Here is a 20,902-nt window from a genome sequence, read left to right as displayed (position 1 = left end):
ATTGATATTATTTGAGTAAATGTAGGCAAAAAATAAATTAATAATAAGTAGAAAAAATGTCAATTTTAAACAATCACATAGCCAACGGTTTTTAATCAGCAACAAAGAAACTGCGCATTTTGCCGATGACATACACCTCAGAAACTCATCGAATTTATGAATATTTACACTCACAATATGATTTTATTTCCTTAGTACAAAAGTATAACATATTATACAAATTCTCAGTGAAATGTATTAAACACCAATGCATACTTTTTTATCGTGTTTCATACCATGTAAAGGGAAACATGATAATATAAAAAGTAGCCTACTGTTCAGTAATGCAGAAAAGCGCAACACAACCATTTTAAAGCTATTTAAAAGTTCAGATGCAAAAATGAACTAAATGTAAAATTAGATAAACTAGTTAATGATATTGCGTAAATGCGCTCGGTCTCTTCAAAGGTCTTCGCGAATTATTTTGTTATAAGACTCGATTATCATACATCACGTCTCTTCTACTGTAAGTACACGGAAAAAATAAGACAAATGATGCGCGTTTGAGTCGGATTTTTATGAAGAATATGTGACTGTTTATGTAACTGGCAAAAGAAAACTTCGCCAACAAAATGTTTGCCAAAAAGCATGCATTTGTATGACATCAAAGTCTATCGCCTAAACATCAATAATCCGTGTCATGTTACTTCAATATCATACAGTATACGCTCAGCATGAAGTCGAGCACACACATTGTCGTCAGTATGGCCTACATGAAACACGCCTGCCCTCTACAGGTTTTTATATTTCCTGCGTCCCCCACCGAACCCCCCATCTGCGGGATCTCGCAGAATTTCGGAAGTCTCCGCGGCATTCTGCTCTCAGAAACGCGCATTTTTAAAGGCCACATCTGTATAACCACAAAGAACAGCAACAGGAAAATAATATGATGGGAACATCTCAGCATTTTCATCACCAGTCAATAATAGCACCATTGGAGGATGAGCAAAGGCAAGTCTCATACTATCCAAGCGGTCAAGACTCATCCAGGGACCTTCTTACCATCATGCACAGGCAAAATGATATAACTGCGGCGTTGGTACGACAGCAGCAATCATCATCTCTGCCACCTCGAGAAATTCCAACCTTTGAAGGCGATCCACTTCAGTATAGAGCATTCATTAAGGCCTTCGAGCAAGGAGTGGAGGATAAAACGGGAAAGGCAGACTGCTTATACTATTTGGAGCAGTTTACAAGAGGACGACCACGAGAATTGGTGCGTAGTTGTCAACATATGGCTCCAGATCGTGGTTATACAGTGGCAAAGGATCTTCTACAGGAACACTTTGGAAATCCTTATAAAATTGCAACCGCTTATATGGAAAGGGCTCTGGCATGGGAAACAATTAAATCTGAGGACATTAAGTCACTTCAAGCTTATTCCCTATTTTTGCATGGTTGCTGTAATGTAATGGAGGAGCTTCCGTATATACAGGAATTAGATATGCCAGTGAATATGAGAACTATCATTTCAAAGTTACCCTTTAAGATGAGGGAGCAGTGGAGGACCAAAGCACACGACATTATGGAAAAAAACGGTCACCGAGCTCATTTTAAAGATCTAACCACATTCATTGAACGGTGGGTCAAAATTCTCTCAGATCCTCTGTTTGGTGACATACAGGACCCATTATCGGGTGCTACAGGGATTAAGGGTCTCATCAGGTCTAGACCACAGCCCAGGGATAGAGTAAAGGGAAATGTCGTTGCCACTACAGTAACATCTATGGATTTGCCTGGAGGAATGTCTGACACAATTTTAGATCCAGAGATTGTGGAGAAAGCAGAGTGTCCCTTTTGTTATACACGTAATCATACCCTGGAGGAATGCAACCAGTTCCAGAGAAAGAAGCACAAAGAAAAGATCAGCTATTTAAGGGAGAATGGAATATGCTTTGCATGTCTATGTTTTGGTCATATAAGCCGAGATTGTGAGCAGCGCTTGACATGTAAAGTGTGTGGTCGAAGCCACCCTACCTTGCTTCATATTAAAGGCCAAGCTGCAATGTTGGAGCAAGTAGAGGGATCTTCTAATAGCCAGTCAACCTTGTTTAAAACATGTGGCCGTACTAGGGCCGGAGAAGACCGATGTGCTCTGTCCATTTTACCCGTAAAGGTGAAATCCACAAAAGGGAATCGCATTATAAGAACATATGCCTTCTTAGATGCTGGTAGCTCAGCTACATTTTGCTCAGAAAGTCTAATGCAAAAGCTGAATATAACAGGCAGGAGAACTAACTTCCTGTTGAGGACTATGGGGCAAGAAAAGATTGTTCCAGCTTACTCTTTGACTGGTTTAGAGATATCTGATCCGAATAGTGATGAATTCCACAGCCTTCCAGAGGTTCTAACACAGAAAGAAATGCCTGTCACTGTTAATGACATGGTAACATCTGCAGATTTACTTAAATGGCCATACCTGCCAAAGGTGCACATCCCAAGTACAAAGGCAAATGTGGAGCTGCTAATAGGAACCAATGCACCCAAGATACTAGAACCTTGGGAGGTCATCAACAGCCATGGGCAAGGTCCATATGCTGTTAGGACAAAGTTGGGATGGGTCATTAATGGACCGTTGACTGAAAATGGTGGAACCTCAGAGAGGCAACTCCCTTCTGCTACAGTGAATAGGATCTCTCTGTGTAAGTTAGAAAACATGCTGAATGCTCAATATAACCATGATTTCTGTGAGAAATTCAGTGAGGAGAAGGAAATGTCAAGAGAAGACCATAAATTTCTGGAAATAATGGAACATTCAACTAATCTTCAGGAAGGAAGGTATTGTTTGAAACTCCCCTTAAGAAGGAAAGAAGTCTCATTGCCAAACAACTTTACAGTGGCCAAGCAAAGGATGCAGGGTTTAAAACGAAGGTTTCTGAACAACAAGGACTTGCATCAGGAATATGCAGAGTATATGAATAATCTCATCAGTAAAACCTATGCAGAACAAGTATCACAACAACAGCTACCCGGCCAAAGTGGGAAGGTGTGGTACATTCCCCATCATGCAGTACACCATCCAAAAAAGGGATCACTTCGAGTGGTGTTCGATTGTGGGGTCACCTTCCGAGGAGCATGCTTAAACAACGAGCTGTTACAGGGTCCTAACTTAACTAGCTCATTGCTTGGAGTCCTTACCCGGTTTAGAGAAGAAACTGTGGCATTCATGGGTGACATTCAAGCCATGTTCCACCAAGTAAAGGTCGCTGAAGAGGACAGAGATTTTCTTCGATTTCTCTGGTGGCCAAATGGAGATATCACTAAAGATCTAGTGGAATATAGGATGACTGTGCATTTGTTTGGCGCAGTATCTTCTCCCAGTTGTGCTGCCTTTGCACTAAAAAAAACTGCTGATGATAACCAGTCCAAGTGTTCAGTGGAAGCAGTTCGATCTATTAATCAAAATTTCTATGTCGATGATTGTCTGAAGAGTTCTGCCACGGCTCAGGAAGCTATCCAGATGATTAAAGAATTAACTGCTTTATGTTCAAAGGGAGGCTTCCTCTTGGAAAAGTGGATTAGCAACAGTCGTGTTGTTTTACAAGCCATCGCCGAAGATCAAAGGGCCCAAGACCTAAAGGAGTTGGACCTAGATCGAGATAAGCTTCCAGTGGAAAGGGCGTTAGGCCTACAGTGGTGCGTGGAGACTGATACATTTAAGTTCAAGATGGAGATGAAGAAACAGCCTCTTACTAGACGTGGCATGCTGTCAATCACCAGTTCAGTTTATGATCCTATAGGCTTCCTGGCACCAGTCACCTTACTCGCCAAAATGTTACAGCAAGAACTTTGTAGGAGGAGATGTGGATGGGATGATGATTTGCCACCTGGTATTCTGCATCAATGGAAAGGATGGTTGGAGGATCTGGATTTGCTGGCAACATTTAATGTGACTAGGTGCATTAAGCCGGCAAATTTTGGGAAAATTATGTTTGCCCAATTACATCACTTTGCGGATGCAAGCGAAGGTGGTTATGGAACTGCAACATATATTCGCATGTTAAACCCATTGGGCGACATTCAGGTTTCCTTTCTCTTGGGCAAGGCCAGAGTGACTCCACTAAAGGCCGTAACTATTCCCCGGCTGGAGTTGACAGCTGCGGTTCTTGCTGTCAGAGTGGATTCAATGTTAAGAGCAGAGCTGAAACTTCAATTGAGTCATTCTGTTTTCTGGACTGATAGTACTTCAGTGTTGAAGTACATCAACAATGAGGATAGGCGTTTTCATACATTCGTTGCAAATAGAATTGCAGCTATCAGAGACGCATCTGAGCCATCACAGTGGCGACATGTTCCTACTCAAGATAATCCAGCAGACGATGCGTCAAGGGGACTTAAGGTGGCAGATTTATTGAAGAATGACAGGTGGCTGGAAGGGCCTGCATTTCTCTGGAAGAATGAGGAGGACTGGCCTAAAGTTGTACTAGACACCCGCGTGGACCCCAGTGACATGGAGATTAAAAGGGAGACGACTGTAAATGCTATTAATGTGTGTGATGAGTTGAAGCCTACTGACTACCTCATGATATATTTTTCTGACTGGAGGCGGCTTAAGACCACAGTTGCTTGGTTTCTCAGAATAAAGTCTATGTTGTTGGATCAGAGTCGCTTGAGAAAGCGGTTGGAGACTTCTGTGACTGGTAAACTGAGGACAAGCAAACAAAATAAGATGACATCCTGGCACGGGATTTTAACGCTGGATGAGCTGTCAAGAGCAGAGGTGACTATCATTCGCTATTGCCAGCAACAACGATTCAACGAAGAGATTGCCGCACTATCAGCCCAAGCTACCATTAGGCGTCAGAGTCCTTTATACAGGTTGGACCCAGTTCTGGATAATGGACTCTTGAGAGTTGGAGGGAGATTGAGTAAAGGAGCAATGCCTGAGGAGGCCAAACATCCGTTCATTCTCTCAAAGGATCAGCATGTTTCTTTTCTCATTCTCAAGCATGTTCACCAGAGTTTGGGCCATAGTGGACGCGCACACACATTGTCTACAGTGAGGAAAAGGTTCTGGATTACAAATGCTAATTCTGCTGTACGTAAGGTCATCACTGAATGCAGCTTTTGTAAACGCTATAATGGTAGACCAATGGAACAAAAGATGGCAGACCTTCCAAAGGAGAGAGTCCTCCCTGATTTACCACCATTCACTAATACGGGAGTTGATTATTTTGGTCCAATTGAAGTAAAGAGGGGAAGATCGACCTGCAAGCGATATGGAGTTATATTTAGCTGTATGGCAAGCAGGGCTGTCCATATAGAAGTAGCAGGGTCATTGGAAACAGACGCTTGTATTAATGCTTTGCGGCGTTTCATCAGCAGAAGAGGACAAGTGTTACAACTAAGGTCTGATAATGGCACCAACTTCATTGGAGCAGAAAGAGAACTGAGGGAGGCTGTTGCTGCTTTGAACCATGTCCAAATTCAAGGAAAACTTTCTCAAGTTGGAATTCGCTGGAATTTTAATCCGCCAGCAGGCTCACATCATGGAGGGGTGTGGGAGCGAATGATCCGCCTGATAAGAAGGGTTCTAAGCTCCGTGCTACGACAACAGAGATTGGATGATGATGGGTTGCATACAGTGCTCTGTGAAGTGGAAGCCATTTTAAATGATCGTCCAATCACCCAGCTTTCAGATAATCCAAATGATTTGGAGCCACTCACTCCCAACCATCTTTTGCTTCTGAAGGGTCAACCAGCTTTACCACCTGGAGTGTTTGGGCCCCATGATCAGTACACGAAAAGACGATGGAAACAGGTTCAGTACATTTCGGACCTTTTTTGGAAAAGATGGGTACGAGAATATTTGCCATTGCTCCAGGAGCGTCAAAAATGGAATCAGAAGAAAAAAAGTCTGAGTACTGGCGATATTGTGGTGATAATGGATCCATCAGCCCCACGGGGTTCTTGGCCCTTGGGCAAAGTTCTTAAGGTCTTTCCAGATAAGCAAGGTCATGTACGCTCTGTGAGGTTACAGACCAAGTCCAGTATAATTGAAAGACCTATAACAAAGTTGTGTTTGGTGCATGAGGTTTAATCATTTGTTATGTCTGTATGGCCTTAACAAATAGGGGCCGGTATGTAGCAGCCAAATTTTACTGCTGCTATTGAGATGCTATGTTGTCTTTATTGCACTAGGTGTCGCTGTGTATCTGTGAATGCATCAGGTATATAGATAGGAAATGTATTGTTGAGGTCAAGGTGTTAACCCGGAAGGGCAAAGGGTTTTTGACCGTTCCACCGTATAGATGTGTTTGTCATGCTGTTTTAATGTTTTGGAATAAATGGATTACACTCTAAAGCAAGGACAACGCTTGGACTCTTCTTAACGGTAATTAAAGTTTAAACGCGTCAACCAACTCATTCCGGAAATAACATCGTAGAAGATTAATAACGGTTAGATCTTCTACAACATGGGGTTGTATAATCTACTGACTAAAATAGGCTAAATAGATCAACTTCATTCTTTCTATCTGTGTTTTTTTGACTCAAGTATGAAAGAGTGTTTGTGTTTTGTGATGGTTGTGAGTTTGTGATGTGAAGTTGTACACAGTTATTTTATCTTGTGAAACATTTCTCTGTTCTGTCACAAACCTTCATTAGACCGTAAACACATCTTAAAGATCTCTCTATAATAAATCACTAAATGTGTCTCTATCAGCTCAACTGAAGAAGTCTTTTCATGCAGTTTAATGAGAACTTCCTCACACTATGATAAATACATGAATGTTAATAAAAAACACAAAAATAATGAAAAATCACTTACATTACACCAAACCCATATGACTTTACTCCTTTAGTGGAAGAAAAAAGGAGAAATTTAGATTTCAGTTTAATCATTGTTGATGTTGATGTGTTTTGTTTTATGAGTGAAAGTAAACACACAAATGTTAAGCAATACATTAATGATTTCTCCTCGTTTCTAAATTAAATCTGTTAAATTAGTTGTATAACGTTTGTATAATGTAAATATGTAATGCTCGTTTACCACCAGCAGAGGGAGAAAAACATCGAGCGATTGATCGTCTTGTCGTTGACGTCACAGGTTTAAAGCGAAAGTAAAAAGTTCCGCGTTTCCATCCGCCATTTTATAGAGATGGGATGAGTTGGTTCGTCACCACACCGATCATCAAACGGATTAATATAAGGTTTATGAAATCAGATTCAGGTATTGTCTCGTGTGTAGTTGATGTTAAAGCTGGAGGATTTTGAGGACGTGAATCCAGACAGATTGTAAGTTTAGGTGTCACGAGACGCTTTTCACTTCATGTTTCTCTAAAACATCGATTTATTGTTTGATATTTATTTGATAGTTTCTTAAAAAAAACATTAATAGCGTTATCTATTGAATGTTTTGCGCTGTATGTGACACTTAGCGATATTTATGTTAACATAGTGTTCATGTGAGGTAATAAGGGTGTTCACGGTTTGGTCCGTTATCCGGATGTGAGGCCATGTTGGAGATACTCGGATGTAAACAACATATGATCTTTCATATACATATACATGGTTAAAGTAGTATTTAAGACGTTGTCCTCCTAATTTATGATGTCGAAACCACAGAAAAAGCTTGTGGAAGTTGCTAAATCATACAGAGAATGACTTGATAAGCAGTAAAGGGCGCAATATAAACTACATTTATTAGGTGGTAAATATCTGTGCGAGCTGGCTTTTTGGTTGTGGACTGAGAATGTTGACAACATTTGTGTTTGTTCTTCCCATTTCTTAATATCTTAATTAACTTTGTAGTGTAATAGTATGCACTCTTATTGATACTACGTTGCTGTTTGTAAAATACTTTTACACATTTTTTGTAAAATGTTACTTCTATTATTTATTTCTAAAGTGGCCCTATATTCGCGATGTCCGGATAAGAAATAACATTTGTGGGTTGGGAAAAACAAGCGCCTTCTTTCCTCTTTTTTTTTTGCACTCTTCTACTTGATTTGTAATAATTTTTGGCAGGCTGTAGTACTCCAAATGTTTTTCCTGGTCCGACCGATTAGTACAGCCCAGAACATGACAGTAATTAACCATTTTTCAGCAGCAAACATGTGTGAGGTCCGTTCGGTTCGATAGCATTGTTAACGCTCAGTATCGCAAATAAGGCCGACTTCCGGATTGATTGATGAAGTGCGTGAAACCTGTTGATGACGCAGTTGTTTCTTCAACACTCAGCATTCATTTATCTGATTTATAATGTCTGTTTATTCACTTTGATTTGAAGTTTATTTTGTGTCTGAATGTTATTTTCATTCAGTATCAGTTGTGGAGATCAGATTGATCAGATTCACCTCTGCAGCTCCATCATGAATCAAACACAAACATCAACACATGAAGATTTTTCTCCAGGATGCAGGTACTTTATAGAAACACTTTATTACACAACAATTATATTATAGGAAAATATTTAAGCGTTGTTTTTAATTATAATCATCTTCAAAAATATTATTAATGTAATTAAAAGTATTAAATCTGTTGTGTGTTATAGTTCAGTTTATCAGAAGAGATCAGATCCAGAGTTCAGCTGTATTTCTATAATAAAGGGTGATGTGTCTATGAATCCAGCATTGTACTTTAATAATGGATTCACATCTCCTGCTCTCGGGTATAAAAACACAACATGTGATTATACAGGGCTCTAGAATGCAACCTAATTTCTCAATAGTGTGACTTAAAAAATCTCAGGTCGCACCGGTGCAACCAGCCGTTTAAAGCAGTGTTTCTCAAACTTTTTCAGCCCAAGGACCACTTCATCTTCCAATATTTTTCTGAGGACCACCTAACAGAATCTGACTCTAACACGCCCCCAAAAAAACAACAAAATAGGAAGGATAAGCTAAATTTAAGTTTAATATGCAACTGTTTTAAGTCAAAAACAAATTTTTTAAACACAAATGCAATGCTATGTTCAGAAATTATTATATGAATTTTATTTAATTTGAAAAAGTAAATTAAAAAATGAGTTGCAGCTTAATATGAACAACAAACTGCACATGTGAAAAAAACTGCAATTAAACATACTGTAACAGACTAGGTCCCACTTAATGTCATTCCAAAGAGCCATTAATTTAAAACTGAGGTGGTGGGTATATGAAGTTTATGGTTGTATCTATGGTAACAATATAATGCTGAAAAAAAATTCTCCTTAATGTCCAAAATCACTGAAATTACAAGGATTTTACACATGAAACAAAAACTAGTACATTACAAAACTAATAGATCTGTGGATTTTAGCTGCTTTCAGTTTATGCTTGACATTAAGCTTTATTCTACATTTAAATAGGTAAATAAGATCCATATCACACTCATTGAGAATTTAACTCATTTACTCACTTCAGTGCACATATCAAAAAAGTTTATAACATGGAACATAACATTGTTTTATGCAGTTTTTTGTCAAAGCTAATTATTACAGTAGCCCTATTTCAACAACAACAGCCATCTTAATAATTGGCAAACATTAGGCTAGCTTCTAATAAGACAGAATATGTTTTTAGATTTCGCAAGAGCAGTGAAATCAGGTGTATGTTTGTCAGCACGATACGCATACAGTGGTGCAAATGAACTGTTACTCGTTTAAATTGCATTATTGTGTGAGAACGATGCTTTGAATTTTGGAAAAACGGCAGTTTCATTTATTAAGACATGTAACGTAAATGTCATTGTTGATAAGCAAGTCATAATTGAGCAGACTTATCAGACAACAATTGTCGGAAAAGGCAGTGTTTTAAAGCTGGAAATACAACAAATAAAGTTAAAACAGCCATAGAGTCAGGTCTCTTAACTCACCACAGTCAGCTATCGCGTCTTGAGACGCGGGCGCGAGCGGGGGAGGCGATCGCGTTGAACTTGTGGACCAAAGCGCGAATATAAACACGTGACACAGCTGCTCGCACCAGTCACGTGACTCGCGCTCTGCAGCTCATGCTGTATGAAACAGACGCACGCGCATCAACTCGTAACTGTAGGGCCCGTTGTCTAACTTTCTAAATTTATTCTAGAGATGTCTTTTTTACAGACTACATAAAGGGACGGATCAAATTATCTTGGGGGCCGGGTCTGACCCGCGGGCCGCCAATTGAATAGCCCTGCTATAAACACTTGCCTAATTTAGGTCATCCTTTGGCGGACCACTGGGGGGGTTTGGCGGACCACTAGTGGTTCGTGGACCACACTTTGAGAATTACTGGTTTAAAGGATAAAGAGTCTCCATAACTCTGCCAGTCTCTGTGGTTCAACAACAGACACAGATTAGGCCCATGTTGTGGTCTAAACCAATCAGAGATAAAGGCGGACCCCTCCCTTTGATTGGTTGTAGTCCAGATATTCCTGTATGTGTGTGTACGTTTAAATAATGCGTGTGTGCTGTAGTCAGACAGAGGTCAGTAGCCCAGGCCCGTCAGATAAACAGAGTAGATGTAGCCGCAGATGATGAGAGAAGATAAAAAGAACGATTGACAACTTTTTTGTTTAGAATGTTAAGTTAAGGACTGACCTGTCTGAAGACCATAACCAATGCTCAGACACTGACCAATCAACCTCCTGTCATATCAGCCCAGGTAATGAGCCATATACAATCTAGGGTGAGCCAGTTCTTATGTAAACCTGGTGTACAGCAGTGATGTCGCGTGCGCCCAATTTATAGAAAAAAGCCGGGAGCGCTGTTTTTATTATAATCCTATAACACTCCTTATTCTAAACTTTTCTGCGTTTGCTATATCCCGATTACTGCCCTGCCAGACTCTTAAATAGAGAAATAAATTAATCCATGATTCACGTTGTTCACTCATTTATAAATAATTCCCCATCCTAATTTTCCCCAAGGGTTAAGTTTCATGCACAAATAGCATTAAAATCTATAGAACATGATGATTATGTCTGTCTTTAGTGAAAAATAATGAAATAAATAACCCTACACAAAATGTGTTTCACTCAAATAATTAGCAAATTAACAAAACAATTTAAAAGTAGCCTAGCTTATTTGAGTTTGTTATTTTCTGTGACATGCTCCAAAACCGATGCAGCACAAAACAATGTTTTTTTTATTTTAAAAGTACAATGTTTTGTTATTATTGTGAGTGTACACAAAAAGTTCACCATTTACAGTTTTGAATGTTGTTTTACTTAGGGATGCACCGATAGGATTTTTTGGGCCGATACCGATACCGATTTAAACAGACAACTTCTGGCCGATACCGATGCCGATACCGATATTAAATACTTGTATACAATACTATACAGCTGGTCTATTAGCTAGTTTATTTCTGCATCAAATTATTTTTACTGAACATGGATTTGATCTAATTAACATTCAACTGACCAACATAATAAGAGAGGCACAAATTAAGCTTAAACAAATATAATAAGACAGCATGACAACCTTCAAAGGTGGTTTTTGCTATTCAGCATTTATTTTATTAACAACATTAAATCGTTTTTTTACATATAATGGATTTCTTTATGCAGTTAATTAATAGGCCGATACCGATTGTTTTTCCTCATGCTATTGCCGATATGCCGATGGTTTCAAATTCATCAAAAATCGGCCGATAAATATCGGCGGCCGATACATCGGTGCATCACTAGTTTTACTTTTATCTGCATGACCATAATTTAAGGTAATTTAAGGTGCAACCTCATCTTGCGTATCACTGGCGCGGGTTTACGGAGGGCAGGATGACAAGAAAGAGACATTGAGGTTTTTATTTAACATATTATTGACTTTTTGAACATCCCTTAGGAATCACTGCACTCATGTCATCAAATTATGAGGTTATTCTAAATTTAAATATAAGCACTAGGGCTGGGGCGGTTTGGATTTTTTTTTTCCGCGGTCGGTAATCAACAAATTCCCGCGGTTTTGCGGTTTATTGGCAAGACAACCAGTTAAATAACATGCATGATTTATTTATCTTCAATACAAAACATGTGCAAATTACTTAAGGAACATGTAAAGTGAATATTATTTCCTTCCACATTTCTCCAATTTCAACATTCAACAACATGAACAATTAATATCAGTTTAAAAAAAATTTTTAACGCATTGCACGTGTCTAAACGTGCCTACAGACATTTCGCCACTTTTCTATTCTTAATTTATGAATGGCATGTAAATGACGCAAATTATTGCTGCCCTGACGGTCTGGTAAAGTTACCATTTGTATGAGAAATCATTTGTACTGCATATGTGTCCGTGCCTGAGTATAGCTTTGAAGCTGCACGGAGACGCGTGTGTGTGCGCAAGATGACGCGGTCCGTCTCTGTCTCGCGCGCGCCCGGGCAGTCCGCGGCTGTCTCGCGCGCGCCCGGGCAGTCCGCGGTTGTCTCGCGCGCGCCCGGGCAGTCCGCGTCTGTCATACCATAAACATCTGTCTTTTTTCCACAAACGGAGAAAGAAGACGCAAAAGCAAAACTTTTTGAAATGTGTCCTGCTTTAGAAATAGCCACTGTGGTAGGCTAGATGAAAAAGAGACAATCTAACCTCTTTGGATATCAATCCTCGGACTGATCGCGTGCTCTATGTTGCGTGACAATTTAATAATGTATGAAACCTGATTCTGTTGTTGATCTGTTGCGGCTGAATGACAAATTAATATTAAAAATCATATCAGGTTAATGTTCAGTTAACAAGCTGTGGTTGTTAACAAGCTGCGTGTATAACTTCCCCACATATACACACAAGTGCAAGCCAATGTTTCAAGTGTATTTTTTTTTTTGCGGTTATGACTGTAAGGAGCTCAGACCCGCGGCATGGGTCTTGTGACCGCGGTATAGCGGTAATTCGGTTACCGCCCCAGGCCTAATAAGCACAGTCCTTATGACTCCTCAAACACTGCTGACCGCTCAGCTATCAATCTGCCGACACTCACCAAGTTTCACATTAAATGACCCTGTGCTTATTTCTGTTCACGCTCTTTCTGAAGATTGTTAAAGGTTTCCTTACTGCGCGATTTGTGGTGTGGCTGCGTCATCTTTGTCAAACTTTGCTCAAAATATCTTCAGTCGTGTTCATCAGAACAAAGACATTTATACAGGTTTATAACAACGTGAGAGAGAGAAAATGATGACAGGTTTGGGTGAACTTTAAATATGATGCAGTCAAAAATTTGGGTACAACTAACTTTTGCAAAAACGTTAGTCTAAAGCCCTGTTGTAGCTTTTATATGATGATGTGTTTTGTAAAAGAGATGATAAATTATTCTTATGATTGCAGTGTTTCCCATAATATTGGTTTATCTGTGGCGTGCCGCCACAGAATCAACACTGGCCGCCACAAATAGATTTTTCATGATTACCATTTACATTTTAATTTTACTATTTAAAACGGCTTAATTCATTGCAGCACGCGCTCAGCGCGCCTCCGTCCTCCCTCTCTCTTTGTGTGCAGCGCCTAAAGGGCGATTTATAGTCGTGCGTAGGTGCTACGGCGTAGCAGCGACGGCGTAGGTTCCGCGTCGGTTTTCATTTATACTTGTGCGTCGCCGTCCGCGTCGACGTGCAAAGACACGCGAAACCGCTGGTTGGCAGTAATCACGCGTGTAACCACAGTAGCAGCAGAAGTCGTCACAGAAGAAGAAGCTAAGCAAGTTAACCCACAAACGAAGAAAAAATAGCAACTTGTTGTGTATAATTTGAGAAGACCAGCAATGATGTAAGTAAATAAACAGCGACTTATGTTGCAGTTTTAGTTAAATCACTCCTCAACTTGGCTCATCTTTGTTTTCACCGTCTCAACCGGAAATACCTATGACGCAGTTTTTTTTACCTGACGGGAGGGGTTCTGGTGGACCAATCACAGAGCTTGCGGTCCGCGTAGGTCCGACGCGCTGTTAGGAATTTTGTGAGGTGCGCGTCAGGCTACGCAGAGCTACGCACAGGCTACGGATAGCCTACGCCGTAGCTACGGCGTAGCACCTACGCACGACTATAAATCGCCCTTAAACAGTGAGCGCCCCCGGCCCCCTCCCCTCTCTTTGCAGCACGCCTCTCTCACATAACAGTGAAAAGTATTTTAACTCTGTGTTCCTTCGTGTACTTTCTCTTTTTCGCATAAACGTCAACAGTCACGGATGTTACTAACAGAGAAGACGGCTCACGGCTGATCAAGTTCGTCGTGAGTGACTTAACAAAAGATTAGCAGTAGTGTTTCCCACACATACCCGTTCTAATGTGAGTCTGTGTCCGAGCTCTCTCCCTATGCGGCATACCTGTGCACGTGTTCTGTAGTAACAGCAAATTCATATTTCTGAATTTGCACCAAATTGTCTGCGCTATAGGCGATATACAATAAAACTACCACTCGTATTTAAAATTAAAAAGTGCTCATAAATCAACAACACTGATGAGAAGAGCAACATCAGCGTTTTTAGCAGCAGTTAAAGAAAGAGCTGATTGAATTAAACAAAGAGTTACTGGGTCGTGGGTCATTACTGGGTCCTGTTTTGTCACTATTTTATAGACAACAGTACAAATAATATGTAAAAATAGCATTCAGTTAAGATGCAATATAATGTGACGGATGAAAGAGTAAAACACGACGCAATGATGTCACATATATGCTAATCAGCGTGTGACGTCATCACCGCCACAGTATCTCAAAATCCTGTGGGAAACACTGCTTGTGATTGTGTTTAGTAAATGTTATCTTCATTATTATACAGCACATGTTCACACAGAGAGACACATCTGTGCAAGTTCTCTGTTAAATTGTTTAACTGTATTATTGTTGTGTGTTATAGTTCAGATCATCAGAAGAGCTCAGATCCAGAGATCAGTTGTGTGTCTATGAAGAGTGATGGGTCTATGAATCCACCAATAAACTTTAAGAATGAATCAACATCTCCTGCTGTCAGGTATAAAACACTCTGAAACATGATTATAGCTTTTATATGATGATGTGTTTTGTTAAAGAGATGATAAATTATTCTTGTGATTGTGTTTAGTAAATGTTATCTTCATTATTATACAGCACATGTTCACACAGAGACACATTTGTACAAGTTCTCTGTTAAATTGTTTAACTGGATTATTGTTGTGTGTTATAGATCAGTTCATCTGAAGAGAAAGAGATCAGATCCAGAGATCAGTTGTGTGTCTATGAAGAGTGATGGGTCTATGAATCCGCCAAGGAACTTTAAGAATGAATCAACATCTTCTGCTGTCAGGTATTAAACACTCTGAAACATGTGATTATAGCTTTTATATGATGATGTGTTTTGTTAAAGAGATGATAAATTATTCTTGTGATTGTGTTTAGTAAATGTTATCTTCATTATTATACAGCACATGTTCACACAGAGACACATTTGTACAAGTTCTCTGTTAAATTGTTTAACTGGATTATTGTTGTGTGTTATAGATCAGTTCATCTGAAGAGAAAGAGATCAGATCCAGAGATCAGTTGTGTGTCTATGAAGAGTGATGGGTCTATGAATCCGCCAAGGAACTTTAAGAATGAATTCACATCTCCTGCTGTCAGGTATAAAACACTGTGAAACATGTGATTATAGCTTTTATATGATGATGTGTTTTGTTAAAGAGATGATAAATTATTCTTGTGATTGTGTTTAGTAAATGTTATCTTCATTATTATACAGCACATGTTCACATAGAGAGACACATCTGTACAAGTTCTCTGTTAAATTGTTTAACTGGATTATTGTTGTGTGTTATAGATCAGACCATCAGAAGAGATCAGATCCAGAGTTCAGTTGTGTGTCTATGAAGAGTAATCGGTCTATGAATCCGCCAAGGAACTTTAAGAATGAATCAACATCTCCTGCTGTCAGGTATAAAACACTGTGAAACATGTGATTATAGCTTTTATATGATGATGTGTTTGGTTAAAGAGATGATAAATTATTGTTGTGATAGTGTTTAGTAAATGTTATCTTCATTATTATACAGCACATGTGCACATAGAGAGACATCTGTACAAACACTCAGTTACAGTCTTTATATTAAAATAGTGTAAATGAAAAAGTCATATGAAAGTTTTATTAGTAGGTTACATTCACAGTAGAAATGGGCATTTTACAATAATATAATAATCAAATATTTGTATCTTTAAATGAAGTTTAAATGTATTGTTAGTGGGGATGTCATGATTCTCCAAATCCTTGATTCAATTACATTTTTGATTCTAAGGTCACAGTTCAATTCGACAGGTTGCTATGCCATTTTTAGACTATACTTATATGAAATATAATATCTGACCTTGAACCCATAGAGTCGTGCTGCCAGTGTAAACATACGGTACACGCACAAACCTGATAAAATAAAACTTCCTGTCAGTACCTTAAAAACACGCTTTTATTACCATGAGACTATACCCCAATAAGTCATGTTTAAATGCTGTTTTCATAACTCTTAATCAACTGAAATAAGTTGTTGTGAAACTTAAACAGATTTCAGTTCAGAGAAACGACCGGTCCTGTCACAGTCACCGTTCTGCTGTGCACTCGTGCTATGTTCTGATTGAGTTCAGCTGAAGGTGGGAGGCGCTTGCTGTTTTTTTTGTTTCTCATGTAAAGAGCAGCTCGTGTGGTGTCTCCTGCATCTGCTATGCCATCTTTTAACTGGCTGTAGCTAGCGAAGTTAGAGGAAGTTGACACGCAGTACTCAACACGTGTGCTTTTTCGGCTTGCAAGCCGACCGGACGTGACATGGGGGTGTGGCAGTATCGATGATTCCATTTTTTTTATTCGAATTTTGAGGTTATGACTTCATTTTTATCAATTTCGAAAATCGTGACACCCTCAAAGGGACATTTCACCAGTAGAAACATTCATCTTTATTAAAAGTGGGTTATATTTGTAGTTGAAATGCAACAAAAATTTTGAATTTGGTACCTATTTGAACGAGAAAAGACAGAATGTGATTTTAGGGCGCATTTGTATGAAAAACTACAACTCCCACAATGCACAGCTCTGCAAGCCACTCCCACTAATCCAGAACACTGCTTAACTGTATGCTATTGTGTACATACATGCCACTATGTTAGTATAAGAAAGAAAATAGAAACACTCACTTTATAGTCAGACGTCCGTTTATCCCTGCAGGCTTTGGCTGTCGCTTCCAGTTTAGGATTCTAAAATATGTATCCAGGACGCAGCTGTCCATATATGGTACAAAGCTTGGGTGGTTGGTTCACCACAGAAACTAATAGTGTCATAGGAGCAGGCTTCACTCAGTTTCTTATTTATTTTTGAGAGTGCTTGGCCAAACCTGTAATAATCCCAAAGAAGAAAATGCCACACACAAACACGTCCACCACACAATACTTTTACTCCACAGACGCGCCGGCTCAGCGCCTGTGCTCGTGAGCCGAAACGCGTCTGTGAAACAAACAAAACAAGTACCTCTCTTCCCCGGGATCATTCACCACACAAACGTTTATATCCTGATCTGATGCAGATATTTCATAGGCACAGAGCGAGAGTACTGGCACTACTAGTCCGTCCATGCTCGTGCCAGTCTGGGCTCCTTTACGCAGCAGAGGCCGAGGCTGCTGGGTCTTCCCCGGGCTTTTCGCCACAGCTCTTTGCTGTATTGTATTGTACAGAAGTCTGGCTTGCTCCACATCGTCTGTTAGCTTAGCTAAGCAAAAAGATGTATTTTCGTATGTCCCACCCACTGATCTGTAATAGGTCTGTAGCGTGAGTGGGTCCTACCCATATCCCCCACCTTTAAAAAAAAAAGAGGAATGAGTGTTTGTAGTCTTACACCCTCGACAAAGATACAGCAGTTCCTTCTTTCAATGACGCAAAATGACGATTTTTACATCATTGAAAGAGGGAAGTGCAACACTGAAATCTGTATTTCTCCCGCCCAGGGGAAACTGAGGGAATGATGCACGACCATTCAAAAACATGACTGGGGTTCTAATGATACAAAGCTTAATGCAAATCGGTGAAGTGTCCCTTTAATTATAATTTTTTTCCACAATTTCATAGAAGGCTTATAATTAGGAAATATCCACAACAAGATAAGCTTATATTCTGAATGTATGTGTTTTTAAGTTGAGAGCCAGCACTAGCATTTTTAATGATATAATGCCTTCTAAAAAAATTTCTTCTTTAAATATATAAAGACTAACTTCTACCTTCATTAGTTCTCTTTTTATCACCTCTCAAATATGGGTGGGTTTTGTAAAAAATACAAAATTTTGACTAAAAAGCTGAGATAATTGCATTTCTTATAGATCATATTCACGATGATCAAAACACGTGCTGTGTCTGAACTGTTTGGGAGGAGTTGCTGCTTCCTGGTTGCATAAGTTGGGTAGGAGCGCCATATGGTGGATAATAGCGGTATTGCCGGAAAAAAATCGTAATTGGCAGGGAAGAGATTTCTCCTAATTGACAAGTTAACTTGTCAATGGCGGCGAAAGAGTTCAAAACAAACATTCAAATAGCATTTCTTCTATTCAAATTATTATTGCAGATTAAATATTCAACCATTCGTGCAAATCCCTAATTCACAGCAGTGTAAAAACTGTAAAGATAAAGTTATGTGAAAATTCCACTAATAATAAAGTGTAAAGAAATTCTTGATTCTCATTCTTACAATCCAGACGAATAACAGAACCTGACTGTCAGAGGAGGAAGATTGAACAATCTGATAATAAACCACAAGACTTCAATGAAAACCTGAGTCCTCATTTCAGGTGAATTATAGGATTTTATTTTATTTAGTAGTAAATGCTAGAAAATGTTGACCTATTCTATTTTGCCTAAATGTAACATTTTACAAACCATTAAAAGTCCTGTGTCTTACGATACAAACATTGTGTTCTATACATTTTTACTCTTACAGGTATTTGTGTAATAATCTGATATATTAATTTTTAATTTACAGTCATGACTCTGATCTTACTGAAGTCCTGAACACATTCAGATCAAATCTGAGGAAGAAGTTTGAGTGTTTGTATGAGGTAACATCAAATAAGAGAAACCCAACACTACTGAATGAGATCTACACAGAGCTCTACATCACAGAGAGTGAAAGTGGAGAGATCAGTAATGAACATGAGGTGAGACAGATTGAGACACAATCCAGAAGAACAACAACAGAGGAGACACCAATCAAATGTAATGACATCTTTAAACCTTTACCTGAACAAGACAAACACATCAGAAGTGTGCTGACAAAGGGAGTCGCTGGCATTGGAAAAACAGTCTCTGTACAGAAGTTCATTCTGGACTGGGCTGAAGAGAAAGAGAATCAGGACGTCCACCTCATATTTCCACTTCCTTTCAGAGAGATCAATTTGATGAAGAACAAAACACTCAGTCTTTTAGATCTTCTTCATCTTTTCTTCCCACAAACAAAAGAAATGGAAATCTTCAGTGATAAATATAAAGTGTTGTTCATCTTTGATGGTTTGGATGAGTGTCGTCTGTCTCTGGATTTTCACAGCAGTGCGAGGTTGTGTGATGTAAGTGAATCAACCTCAGTGGACGTGATGCTGACAAACCTCATCAAGGGGAATCTGTTTCCCTCTGCTCTCATCTGGATCACCTCCAGACCAGCAGCAGCTGATCTCATCCCCTCTGAGTGTGTTGATCGAGTCACAGAGGTACGAGGCTTCACTGATCCACAGAAGGAGGAATACTTCAGGAAGAGAATCAGTGATGAGAGTCTGTCTGATCAAATCATCTCACACCTGAAGTCATTCAGGAGTCTCTACATCATGTGTCACATCCCAGTCTTCTGCTGGATTTCAGTCACTGTTCTAGAGAGAATGTTGAGTGAAGCAGAGAGAAGAGAGATCCCCAAGACTCTCACTCAAATGTACACACACTTCCTGATCATTCAGACAAACATCAAACATCAGAAGGACTATGAGAAGAAAGATGAAGACATGATCTTCAAACTGGGGAAACTGGCTTTTAAGCAGCTTGTGAAAGGCAATCTGATCTTCTATGATGAAGACCTGAGAGAGTCTGGCATTGATGTAGCAGAAGCATCAGTGTACTCAGGATTGTGTACTCAGATCTTCAGAGAGGAGTTTGGTTTGTATCAGGGGAAAGTTTACAGCTTTGTTCATCTCAGCATCCAGGAACATCTAGCAGCTCTTTATGCTCACATCTCCTTCACAAACAACAACACAAATTTGTTTAGTAAAATGAAGGAACAAACTGAAAGAGAGAAGATTTCAGTGTCTGATCTGTATGAGAGAGCTGTAGATGAGGCTCTAAAGAGTAAAAACGGACGTTTTGATATTTTTCTTCGTTTTCTTCTGGGTTTGTCAGTGAATCAGAATCTCTTACGAGGTTTGATGACACAGACAGATCAAAGCTCTCACAGCAATGTGAAAACAGTTGAGTATATCAAGAAGAAGATCAGAAGCACTCGATCTCATGAGAAATTCATCAATCTGTTTCACTGTCTGAATGAACTGGGTGATGATTCACTGCTGCAGGAGATTCAACATTATGTGAAATCTAAAACATTAAGTGAAGCCAAACTCTCTTCATCTCAGTGGTCAGCTGTAGTTTTTGTGTTGTTGACATCAGAACAGAAGATGGATGAGTTTAATATTAATAATTTTGTTAGAGGAAAAAAACAAGCTGAAACACTGAAAGTTCTTAAGAAGCTGTCGCCTGTGATTTGTGAATCCAGATCAGTTCAGTAAGTGTAAACTTTACTCTTTAAAATTTATTAATGAAGAAAAAACTCTTCAGTACTGCAGATGTCTGACAGAGTTTAGTGTTCAGTGTTTGATGTGTTAACTGTGTGTATTTATTTATTCACACACTAAGACAAAGACAACATTATACAAAATACAGAACAATAATTACAAGAATGAAATGAATCAGAGTTTAGAGATAATCTAGGGTTTGTCCATCCAGAT

General features: G+C 39.2%; 1 protein-coding gene across 9 annotated transcripts in view; it reads left to right on the top strand.

Moving 5' to 3' along the window:
- The window catches only part of LOC135770628 (protein NLRC3-like), a 233,401-nt gene that overhangs the window by 13,491 nt on the left and 199,008 nt on the right, over positions 1–20,902 (top strand). The window contains exons 1-7 of one of the 9 annotated variants that reach the window (XM_073815504.1): positions 7,083–7,275; positions 8,303–8,401; positions 14,784–14,897; positions 15,090–15,209; positions 15,720–15,833; positions 18,620–18,712; positions 18,904–20,679. In XM_073815504.1, coding sequence (XP_073671605.1) covers positions 7,232–7,275; positions 8,303–8,401; positions 14,784–14,897; positions 15,090–15,209; positions 15,720–15,833; positions 18,620–18,712; positions 18,904–20,679 — 2,360 coding nt within the window. In that variant the 5' untranslated portion in view covers positions 7,083–7,231. Of the gene's footprint in view, positions 1–7,075; positions 7,276–8,302; positions 8,402–14,783; positions 14,898–15,089; positions 15,210–15,403; positions 15,524–15,719; positions 15,834–18,619; positions 18,713–18,903; positions 20,680–20,902 lie in introns of those variants that run through there. The other 8 variants (XM_073815502.1, XM_073815503.1, XM_073815506.1 and 5 more) reach the window with 8 other exon arrangements.

The sequence above is a fragment of the Paramisgurnus dabryanus genome, chromosome 8, assembly GCF_030506205.2.
Source record: "Paramisgurnus dabryanus chromosome 8, PD_genome_1.1, whole genome shotgun sequence".
NCBI classification, from domain to species: domain Eukaryota; kingdom Metazoa; phylum Chordata; class Actinopteri; order Cypriniformes; family Cobitidae; genus Paramisgurnus; species Paramisgurnus dabryanus.
Note: the sequence above shows the minus strand (reverse complement) of the source record. Positions and strands in the feature narration are given on the sequence as shown.